At 33.3% G+C, this 12,497-nt stretch overlaps 1 protein-coding gene across 2 annotated transcripts in view; it reads left to right on the top strand.

Annotated features, from left to right (window-relative positions):
• LOC126890402 (WD repeat, SAM and U-box domain-containing protein 1-like) overlaps positions 1–12,497 on the top strand; it is a 205,759-nt gene that overhangs the window by 162,370 nt on the left and 30,892 nt on the right. For both annotated transcript variants that reach the window (XM_050659298.1, XM_050659299.1), the window contains exon 9: positions 8,576–8,718. In XM_050659298.1, the coding sequence (XP_050515255.1) occupies positions 8,576–8,718 (143 nt within the window). The remainder of the gene's footprint in view (positions 1–8,575; positions 8,719–12,497) is intronic.

Consider the following 12,497-nt stretch of genomic DNA (forward strand, 5'->3'; position numbering starts at 1 on the left):
GATGCTAGAAACTGTTGTAAAAATTTAAGCTTCTTTTAAACACTTTAAAAAGTTCTAATGAGTTTCCCCAACAGTATTTCATTTTTTGGTTATTTTACGTTGAAATATTCGATTTGGAATTTGACGAATAAGAAAAACTTTTCATGAGCTACAAGTTTTCTTTTACTGAGTCGATAGACTTCATTTTTGTTTCACTTTTTTTTATAAGCTAGACACATTTTTGCTAGATAACAATATGTTTTTCGATCGAACACTTACTCTTTGAAATATTTGCAAAAAATCGCCTAAAAACGTGGTTTTTTTGTTGAACACTAAACATTTTTACTCATAAATAACTCGAAAAGTCTTGAGTTGACCACTTTGGTGGTGACACTGAAAATTACACAGTATCGCCATATTTTACGTTGATTTACTGGGCTGTAACACATATAGGTATTTTTTACACATGTCGCATTGGGTAATTTTTTTAAAGGGACCATTTCCAATTCTGCGGTGGGCCCCGACGGAGTTTGTTACGCCACTGGGCGTTAGCAATCGTTACGGACTTCTCCAGTTTAGCCGTTGATAAAGAACATTCTATAGATAGATCATAAAATTCTTCTCATCAAAAACTTTCCATACAGTTTTTTTAAATTTTTAATTATTCCTTGGTCTGTGACAATGTGCTGTAGTAATGTGTTGCAAAAATATTATTAATATGTTAAATAACTGAATATCCGGATGGGAGTTGCGTCCGACCTACCACATGGACCGACGATATTAAAAGAATAGCGACAAACTGGATTGCAGCTGCGCAGGGCAGAGAAGGGTGGAGACATTTTGAGGAGGCCTATGTCCAACAGTGAACACATTTGGCTGTATGATGATGATGCTGATGATGTTGCGTGGTCTAAGAATAAGAGAATTTTCCTTCTTTGACATGGCATTTTTCTGTCAAATTTGTGCAGCCAATCTGTCATGATATCTTGTCTAATTAGTTTTATTGCTACAATAAGGTATAGTCCATCCGCTATAACTTTTCCCATGCGGTACGATTCATTTTCAATCAAATTAAGCCACAACATAAATTGAAACGAACGTCGATGTGTATACACATTTTGTATACTGTATACTATATACTACACACATCGGCGTACGTTTCACTTTCTGTTTTGACTTAATTTGATTGAAAATGAATCGTACCGAATGGGAAAGGTTATAGCGGACGAACTATATGTACATATTTGCATTTCCGGAGCCCCAACCACGTATCACTTGAATTTGTTCATTCTCTTTTACATCTTAATAGTACTAGTTACTCTATCGTACATATGTTTCAAAATTTTCACAGTATATGTAGACAAGAATAAAAAACCGCTAAACGCCGTAAAAATGAGTGGCGCATAAAATATTCCAGCTACAAAAGATCTGATATGGATGTTACGTGGCGCGAAAATGGATTTTCATTTGATGCAAAACAAAATTCTAGTTTTATTTTAAAAGATTTTTCCATAATATTTGCTAAATTTGAAGTAAACGCGCCACAAAAGAGTAACTTTGATACAGTTTGAATTTTGAAACTCTTTTGTGGCGCGTTTACTTCAAATTTAGCAATTATTATGGAAAAATCTTTTAAAATAAAACTAGAATTTCTTTTGCATCAACTGAAAAACCATTTTCGCGCCACGTAACATTCATATCAGATCTTTTGTAGCTGGAATATTTTATGCGCCACTCATTTTTACGGCGTTTAGCGGTTTTTTATTCTTGTATCAGGAGTTTTTCAAAGTTATTTATAAATTAAATGTATGAAGTTGAATGCAATGTTCCTCTATTACACGTCAAGCTTTATAAATGGTCACCTTTGTTGCATTATCTCCCAAATCATCTAGTGTCCATCGAATGTACACTAGATTTTTTTTCTATTCGAAATAGATTGAAAAAAAAATATATTGAGATGGCCGGTAAATGAAGTCGGATTGTCTGTTGCCAGATCAAATTTAGCGTAGTAACCACTACAACTCATAAACCGTTTGTTGAATAATCGTTAATTGGATTATACTTTTGTATCTTAATAACTTCTAAACGGCTTAACCGATTTTAATTAGTAAACATGAGTTTGAAACGTATTGACCAGTAGTATCTGATGGATCTAAGGTCAAATATGATAACTGAAGCTATTAGGTACAGGAATTATTTAGCTTTCGAAACCGTTTTTCCCACAGGAAATAGATTTTATCATATTTATGAAGCCTATAACCTAAAAATTTGAATTTTCCCGGATATGAGATATACATCGTTAGATTCGTCTTGAGTCCTTATACAAACGCTAAGTTATTGGCGCAATTCGTACGTTGAAATGTTGAGCAATTGTCGAAAAACCAAAATTTTCAAAGTTTAGTTTTTCAGTTTTTCGGCTATACTGAGCCGTGTGTATATCTGATCCTGATGGCTTGGACACCATTTGAAAGCTTAAGTCAACACTATTGATTTGATGTATTTGCGGTTCTCCTGCCTCTTCTTGATCCGAATATATATACCCCCAAAAAATATGCCGTTTTGTACCTACCAAGTCCTATAGCTGGCTTATGGGTGGTCAAAAGTCACAAACTACACCGGTTCTAAATCGGCCCTGACCCCCTCTTTAAACACAGAGAAAAAATATCAAATCGGTTTAACTTTGAAACACACATACATACATATCCACAAACATTTTCCCTTTTTTAAATAAAAATTGAGTCACATTTCTAAGCTCTATAATTCTTGAATGGTATAACCGATTTTCAAAATTAGACATGCGTTGAAAAGTTAATGATCAGTTCTATTAGAAACCGCAAAGGATGGACAAATTTTTAAACTTTTTGGGAGTTTTGGTGACGAGAACGAAAAACAGACCCTAAATAGGAAGGGCCCTAAAATCTACACCTTTGGACCAAAATCGATAGTTGACATATAAATTTGTGAGTCTTTTCTGAACTTTAAAATGGGAGTTGGCCCAATTTTCAATTCAGTCAGATTTAGAAAATCGAAAATTTTGTGTATATAGTGTCGCGTGTAGGGTGGTGTGGGTATGCGCCACTGGCGAGAACTGCCGTTCTCTGGCCATGTTCAAAATTAGACATGCGTTGGAAAGGTAATGATCAGTACTGTTAGAAGCCGCAAAGGTCGGACTTAAATTTTCGAAGTTTTTGTGAGTTTTGGGGACCAGAACGAAAAACAGACCCTAAATAGGAAGGGCCGTAAAATCGACACCCTTGGACCAAAATGGATGGTTGACATATGAATGGGTGAGTCTTCTTCTGAACTTGAAGATGGGAGTTGGCACAATTTTCAATTCAGTCAGATTTAGAAAATTGCAAATTTCGTGTATGTAATAGTGTCGCGTGTAGGGGGGTGTATTTCTGCGCCACTGGCGAGAACTGCCGTTATCTGGTAATCTTTCCGATATAAAACTAACAGCTTCGATAACTAATAAATCGAAAACTATTAATTTTATCAAAAAAATTTATAATGAACATTTTTTGTTTATAATTAATATTTTTATCAGCATTTGGGGTCAAAATATAAAAAAAAAATTTCCACACTCGAGATGAGGTGGCAACCACCCCATGGTAAAAGCGTCTTTCGGCATCATATAGATTTTGATCCTTGGACTATCCACTACTTATTGTCAAATTTTTAAACAAATCTATCCATTCTGTAAAAATTGCGAAGTGAAAAATTTCAGTTCCTGGACTAATTATACTTTTGGAGCTCTATAACTTCTGAACGACTTACCTGATGTTGATCACTAAACATGAATTTGAAACGTATTGACAAGTAGTATCTGATGCATCCAAGATCGAGTATGATAACTGAACGTATTACAGGAATTATTGAGCTTGAAAAACTGTTTTTCCCATAAGAAATAGATTTGATCATGTTTATGAACCCTATAACTTAAAAATTCGAATTTTCCCAGATATAAGGTATACACCGTTAGACGCGTCCTGAGTTCTTCTACAAACGCTCAGTTATTGGCGCAATTCGTAGGTTGACATTTTGAGTAATTGTCGAAAAACCAAAATTTTCAAAGTTTAATTTTTCAGTTTTTTGGCTATGGTGAGCAGTGCTATGTATACTGGGGTATGTCTCAGCTTGATCGCTTTAGGGCCATTTGAAAGCTTAACTCAACCCTATTGATTTGGTGTATTAGCGGTTTTCCTGTCTTTCCTTGAACCTAAGATATATACGCCCAAAAAATATGCTATTTTGTATCTACTTAGTCCTCTAGCTAACTTACGGGTAGTCAGAAGTCAAAAATTAGACCGGTTCTGAATCGGCCCTTAAACCCTCTTGAAACACAGAAAAAAAATTCAGATCGATTTAACTTTTCCACACACATACATACAAACATACATATCGCACCTTTAATAAAAAAAAGAAATAACTCAAAAAACACAGTTTGTGGGAATTGGCAATCAAAGTTTTTAAGTTTTGCACAGTACAGGTTAAAAATTAATTTCACAAAAATCATACGGGTTAGAGGAATTCTAAAGGTTGGTGTGGAGAGTTTAATTAGTAAGCTCTTAGATTTTAGTAAATGCTAATCCTCTCGTCTATTGTTAAGGGTGCAAATGGGTTGTTTTTTTGATAGTTTGTAGTTATTTCACTTTATGATTAAACATATATTCTGCGCCGATGAAATAATTCTACATGATGCTCTTTTATTGCTAAATGAACTGTCATGTAAAATAAACAATTAGGTTTGTTGCAGTTTTGATGTAAAAACTTTGACTTGACACTGAATTAATCCTAGTTGTTTCTATATTTTCTTAAACACAAAATGAATTTTCGTTTTCTTTATAATAAAATACTGATTATTCGTTTATTTATCTTTATTAACAAAATTGCCTGATTACAAAAATAAACTAAAACATAAGTAACACTATAATAATACAATGAAAAGATATTTACATTTTAAAAATAAACCGAAAATATAAAATAGATTGTTTCAAGAAACTTGTGTGGCTACTCTCAAATATGGCACAACGTTTATCTTAGATGAATTTAAAAAACGATTAAATTATTGAATTATAACATTGGGAGTAAAAAGAAGGAATCAATCCTTTAGATAGCAATGCTTGCAAATCTTTCCGTTTGTTTGTACTCAATTTTTGTTTTTCTGTATAGGCGGGTTTGAATGCTATTTCCGTTATTGATCCTATTTTTTTTTTCGTTTGTTCCTTACATCTACCTGTTTATAAGTCTCATCCTTGTATGATGTCTTATAAAAAAATATGTAGGATTATCTTTGTTCACTTGTATTGCTTTGATTTCGTTTCAGTTAACATTTTCTCCCTCAGTATTAATCGTAAAGTTATACCCCAATTCTTCTTGCAAACCTTTTAAATCATAAAATGATTGGTAATTCATCTCGTGCACAATTAAAGGTGGGTTCGATTTTCTAGCATTCCTTGTTAAAGTTACATATTGGTCTGGAGTGTAAATAGTTCCAGATTTCAAGCTCTTCTTAACTTCTTTCTCAATAAGACTGTGCACACTATCGGCTTCGTTCTGACTGTGGCCCCTTATTAAAAATTTATGTGTAATTCTCTTAATTTTTAACGTGTGCACAGCGAATAAATACAGCGACGTTATATACTTATTCTTGTTTTGGTCCACAGCAATTGTCTGAATAGAATATGACTTCTTTTTCACCATCGCCCTCTTCACTTATATTTTTTAAATAGCAAGAACCGATTTCTATGGAGCCTCGTTTTGCATCACATTTAGATCAAAAATAGCAGTGTACATTTTTATATGCCTGCTTATATTCTTTCTGTCAGTTTCGACACCGTTAAATTGTAACAGTTCAGTTTTGATTTATAATAAAATGAAGAAGACTGACCTGTATGACATTGCATATATACTCTTACATTTTGGCTGACTTTGTTTCGGTCATTTAATTTCTCAGCCCTACTCCAGTTTTTTTTTCTTCTAAATTTGATTTATATTTTTGCTCCAGGTCTTTATTTTCATTAACATTGGAATTGTTGTAGGTAGTACACAGATCGCATTGATCTTTTTTTTGGTTGGAAGAAACCGATATTAAATTCAGTAGTAAATATTTTATAATAGGTAATATATGTACCAATTTCTTTATTGTTCCGCTCTTGTTCTAATTTAAAATCATTGTATAAATCTTTAATGCTGCCTTCTATGTATTCTCTTGAAGTAGAAACGCGTAGGCAGTGAGATTCAACCCTTGGTATAGAATTAATATGCCCCTTGATGTCGGTTATCAGTTCGGGATCATTTTTTCTGTGCTTGTCATGTTTCCTCTTAAATCATCCAGTGTAAAACCATTTGCATCAATCTTAGTCTGTATTGTAAAAATCATGCGGTCAGAAATATCTAAAGTTGATTTAAAAAAATGTTTTGCACACTCTAATTTTGACATCATTTATAACAAAATGGAAAGCCTGGTTGCAGCGCCTAGGATTCTCAGCGTTTGTGTACCTGTACTTTGGTTGAATATCATCCATACAAAAATTTATGTATTCTCTTTGCTTTAGCAAACTGCCCAATTCCCAGAACTTGCAAAAAATACCATATCTGTTTGCTGTATTGATATTACCGGAGCACTTAGTCTGCACTTTTCGGTACATGGCTCTTTCAGACAACGAGCGGGGATAGTTTTTTTTTGTATTTTTACTGTTACTGTTTGATAGAAACAAGTAAAAGCCTTAGTTTATAATAAAAAATGTGTATTTATACATCTATTAAAGTTATACAAATTGAAACTTACTTCTTCCGTAGTTTCACATTTATTATTAACGGGTTTTTCATTGATGGAATTATTATCCAATGAGGAATTTTTCGCTACTAATCCAAGTATTTTTGTGCTCTAGACTAGAAGACGCCACTCTAAAACAAGAGTATAAATATTATACCGGTTAGTTAGACAAGAAGCTGATAGTCAACAAGAATCTAATTAAATTGGATTATCAAAAAATAAGTACATAAGTATCGATGCAAACATGAAACCATTGTATATTAAAAGTATTACTATTACAATAATTATTGTTGATTTTATAATAAAGTGAAACAAGTCAAAAACGTGAAGGTTTCTAACTACCTATCTAATAAAATAATAGTAGAATATTGAAATAATACTTATTGTACTTTAGTAATTTTATAAATTTTTAATTAGAAACTGCATAAAGCTGAAATAATACGGCACATAATAAGAAACAATTTCTACTAAAATGAACTAACTCATAAATGAACAGACAAATCTTCAACTAGTTTTCTAATAAAGTGAAATAAATCTGAAAGAATACACTTTTCTAAAAAGCGATAGCAAATAATATACTTACTCGTTAGTAAAACACAGAATTGTTTCGTATTGCATCACTTTCTTTGAAAATACCGGATATCTTACCTCCAAACACAGGCGGAGTATAACTGAATTCCACCACTTTACGAGTACCGGTTTGTGCAAAGGCGTTAGTAAAAAAGAGCAGGAAAATCATTTATCTTTCTCATTCTCATCATTTTAACCTGGCTGTTAAATGGAACAGGTTCTTCTCGTCTAGTTATTTCACTTTATGATTAAATCTCGAAAACCATGAATTTTGAGTTATTTCGCTTTTTTATTAAAGGTGCGATATCAACAAACATTTTCCATCTTTTAAATAAAAATTGAGTCATAATTCTGAGCTCGATAACTTTTGAATGGTACAACCTATTTTCAAAATTAAACATGCGTTGGAAAGGTAATGATCTCTACTATCAGAAGCCGTAAAGGTCGGGCTTAAATTTTTAAAATTTTTGGGAGTTTTGGGAGATTTTTGGGAGTTTTGGGGACGAGAACGAAAAACAGGCTTTAAATGGGAAGGGCCGTAAAATCCACACCCTTGGACCAAAATGGAGAAGTAACATATGAATGGACGAGTCTTTTCCTAAACTTTAAGATGGGCTTTGGCCCAATTTTTCATTCAGTCAGGTTTAGAAAATCGAAAATTTCGTGTATATATAGTGTCGCTTGTAGGGGTGTTGTGTGCCACTGGCGAGAACTGCCGTTCTCTGTGGATACTCTTTTCTTGTATGGTGGGTAATATAGAACCTCTTGATATCCTTTCATAATATTATCAATGAATACCATATATGCGTTTATTTCTGTATTTGTATAAATTCCAGATTTATAATAAAAATTGTATCTGTTAGCGAACCGCCTTATATTTAATATATTTATTTTAATTTAAATCGACAACTAAGGCCATTGTCATGGTACATTCGATTTTCAAAATCTGATAAAAAAAAATGTGTAGTGCGTGTGTTGAATAAATTTCTTGTTGCTTAGTGAAGTCGACTTCATTGTCTTTACAAAGAGACGTTAATTGTATCCGAGCGTCTGCTGTCCCTCCGGTGAGTACCGATCCCACAACGAGAGAAATTCCCTACCCAGCTGAAATTCGAACTCACAACTCTTGGATCCAAAGGTAGGCTCTTTTACCACTGAGCCACAGAGGGGATATATTTAATATTTAATTAATTAGTTTTAAAATATTTAGTCAGTACTTTTCCTTTTTATGTTTTATATTTTTTTTAGACTGGCGAGAAAATACGATCGTTGCCAAAAAGTATTTTATCGTTAAAAGTTTGCCGGTTCTGTCCTGACAAAATTTTATTACTGACTGCTGGAGATGATGAAAAAGCAATATTATGGAATTCTGAGACAATGGAGAAACTTGCGTATGTATTAATAATATTTTTTTAAAGAGCTTCTGTATTGAATATGTGGAAAACAACACAAAGATCCTTGTATCCTATTTTCCTGCTACTTTTATAAAGAAGATAAAGAAAATCTTCTCACCATATTTAAAAATATTAGCTTAACCCATTTTCTACCAGAATATCAATAAATATATTTTTTCATAAGTATACCTGCAGATGACAATGGAATGAAACTAAATAAACGTAAAAATATGTTTTTATTAATTTTTTTTATAAACATAAGAAAAAAACGCTGTGACCATATGGTCATGGTCACACAGGGAGATTACCTATATATACATTATGTATTTCCTACTGTGTATGAAAAATGTCAAAACATTCAATGCAAAGTCCTAAATTACATTTTTTACACTGTGTACGTATCACAGAAGAACATCCTTCTCCAGCACCAGCACACCTACGTCTTTTGCCGTTAGAAACTTTAACAACAAGATGGTAAATTTTGTTATATCGTAGATTGTCGGACACTCTATTCATGGACAGACTATACCTGCTGACTGAGGACTTACCAGGACGACTAGGCGGAACTCCATATTTCCGCATATACATCTGTGCAATTTCTCGGCGGAAAAATATATTATGTGTTTTTTTTTGTCTTTCCTTTGAGGACTTCTTATAAAGCACCCACGCGTTATGTAGGCATACGTCTACAAGCCAAGTAAAAAGAGGCCAATACCACTTTTTACTTCTGATGCCAATTCTGTATAGTGCCACATCTTCATCCATTCTATCCGTGCCACCCATGAATGTATTATATTTTGCAATACTCAAAGGCCTTTGTACTTGAATAATTTTCTTCTGTTGTTTAGAGTATCTCTTAACGTAACTTTGAGGATTGATGCCGTAGCAAGTTGATGCAGCCGTAACTACAGCATTATCCAATTATTTCCAAGATATAGACCAAGATAATTCCATCGTTTTTAGATATAACATAATCAACAGAACCTCTAGTTTTAGTAGCCATTACTTTGTTATCCGGCAAAATGCAATACTTAGGCAAAGGGCAACACGTTGTCCAAAAATATGTTCTGCCCGGTAAGGGATGGTAGCCGGATAAAATTAAAATTCCGAAAAAACATTTCAACTCGTCAATGGAGGGATTTGGATCTGGAAAATTCTTGAACGCAGCATATTTTTTTGTTTCTTGTAAAATATGTTCAAACTTATCGTTGTCACAAATAGTTCGAATAGTTGTAATGAACTCATGTTATAAAATTCATAACTTTCAGATCTATTCTCGTTTTCAAATTTTTTATTATGTATCAAATCTCCCTCCATCCATTGCTTGATCTCAGTTTTTTTAGAAATTCTACATTTTTTATGTTTCCCTTATTTATTTGACTCACTTTTTCATCAGGTTCTGTTGCCTTTATTTCATCCACAGAGTCTTCCTCTCCTTGCTCCATATTTTCATTACGATTTGTTCGAACTTCAACTGACGCTAATAACTGTATGAGACAAATTGTCAACTAAACCACCACCATCTTCGTCGCCGGAATCTTCATCCGTATCCTCATGAACATCTGGAGGACAAATAAACACCGAAGTTTCATCATTTTCTATATTTTCATCGTCATGGTCAATGCTTCTTCTAATGTAAAACCACGTCTAAAAAGAAAAAAAAAACAGAAAACCTATCAATTATCACATATTATCCCTGTGTGACGTTATGGTCACAAACAAATATTAGAAGCTCTACCGCATTTCATACAATACTTTTGTGATAAATTATATAAATATGTCTTAAACACATGTCTCTAGATCCTATTTGTTTAAAAATATATTTGGTTTCTTTAAAAATAAGATTAAAAAATATTACTTACTCAACGCGAACGTCCATTTTGATGCTTTCTAGTTGCAATACCATCAAATTATAACCGTTATAACTATAACATGGCTTTTCCAGCGAATAGATCAGATACCGGGTATGTCATTCGTTAAATAGATATCACTAGTCAACGTGGTCGTATATCTAGTTGCATATATCGCTGTGTGTGTTAAATATTGTATATTTAAAAGGGGTCATTTAGTGTGACCATACGGTTACGCTAGCAGAAAATGGGTTAAATACAGCCTCCGACTTTTTCGCACTACACTACATTACCCCTTGATTTTGTGTACGACGTTTATAAAATTAAAAGCAATATGATATGACTAACAAGGATTGTCTCTTTATAAAAAAATGTGTATTACAAGTACAGCTGGTTCCAAAAAAAAACTGATACGACTCTTAAAGCGTATTTTGTAGAAAAATTGTAGCACACACGGTTTTCCTATTCCCTCAGGCCAAAAATATTCAGCTGCTACCCTGTCATGTTTTGACGTTATTTGTGTGTCAAGGCATGTCGTCATTGGTCAAAGGTCAAAGTGTCCTCAAGTGGCTGTAGCCGCTTGAGGACACTTTGACCTTTGACCCATGACGAAATGACTAAACGTAACAATGACAAAAAAAATGGAGAAGAAACAGATTACAAAACAGTATATAGTAGGTATAGTATAGTTGATCCAAAAGATGGCATAACCCAGACATCCAAAGTGAAAGTTATCCTTCAACACCAAATTGTTCTATATGGTCCACACAATGTCCAGAAAAAAGTCACACCAATTTGAGCGTCGGGTTTAGGGGGGAGAGGGGGGAGAAATCGGTAAATTCGTAGTTTTTTAAGTTTTTCGCCAATATTTCTAAAACTATGCGGTTTAGCATGAACAACTCTTTATACAAAATTGTTTTACATTAAATTTGAAATAAAAAAGGCCCTATGCATAATCTTTCTAAAATGAATGGTTCCAAAGTTACGGAGGTAGTATAGTATAACTGGTCCAAAAAAAGGCCTAACCCAAACATCCAAAGTAAAAGTTTTCCTCCAACACCAAAATGTTCTATATGGTCCACATATTGTTCAGTAAAAAGTTACACCATTTTGAGCGTCCGGTTTGGGAGGGAGATGGGAGAGAAGCCGATAAATTAGTACCTAGTTTTCTTACGTTTTTCGTCAATATTTCTAAAATTATGCTTTAGCGTAAACAATGTTATATACAAAAATGTTCTACATAAAATTTAAAATAAAAAATGTTCTATATATAATTGTTATAAAATCAACAGTTCCAGAGTTACGGAGGGTGAAAAGTCGAGGTTTTCGATACTTTTTATATTTTTTGGGCAATATTTATGATATAACTATACCAAAAACCCAGACATCCAAAGTGAAAGTTATCCTCCAACACCAAATTGTTCTATATGGTCCACATAATGTTCAGAAAAAAGTCACACCATTTTGAGCGTCGGGTTTGGAGGGGAGAGGGGGGAGAAATCGGTAAATATAAAAAGTATCGAAAACCTCTACTTTTCACCCTCCGTAACTCTGGAACTGTTGATTTTATAACAATTATGTATACAACCTTTTTTGTTTTAAATTTTATGTAGATAATTTTTCTATAGAACATTCCTTACGCTAAGGCATAGTTTTAGAAATATTGACGAAAAACATAAAAAAACTTCTAATTTACCGACTTCTCCCCCATCTCCCCCCCCCCAAACCGGACGCTCAAAATGGTGTAACTTTTTACTGAACAATACGAGGACTATATAGAACAATTTGGTGTTGAAGGAAAACTTTTACTTTGGATGTCTGGGTTAGGACTTTTTTTGGACCAATTATACTATTCTACCTCCGTAACTTTGGAACCGTTCATTTTAGAAGGGATATGCATAGAGCCTTTTTTATTTCAAATTTAAT

Source organism: Diabrotica virgifera, chromosome 8 (genome assembly GCF_917563875.1).
Source record: "Diabrotica virgifera virgifera chromosome 8, PGI_DIABVI_V3a".
NCBI lineage: Eukaryota > Metazoa > Arthropoda > Insecta > Coleoptera > Chrysomelidae > Diabrotica > Diabrotica virgifera.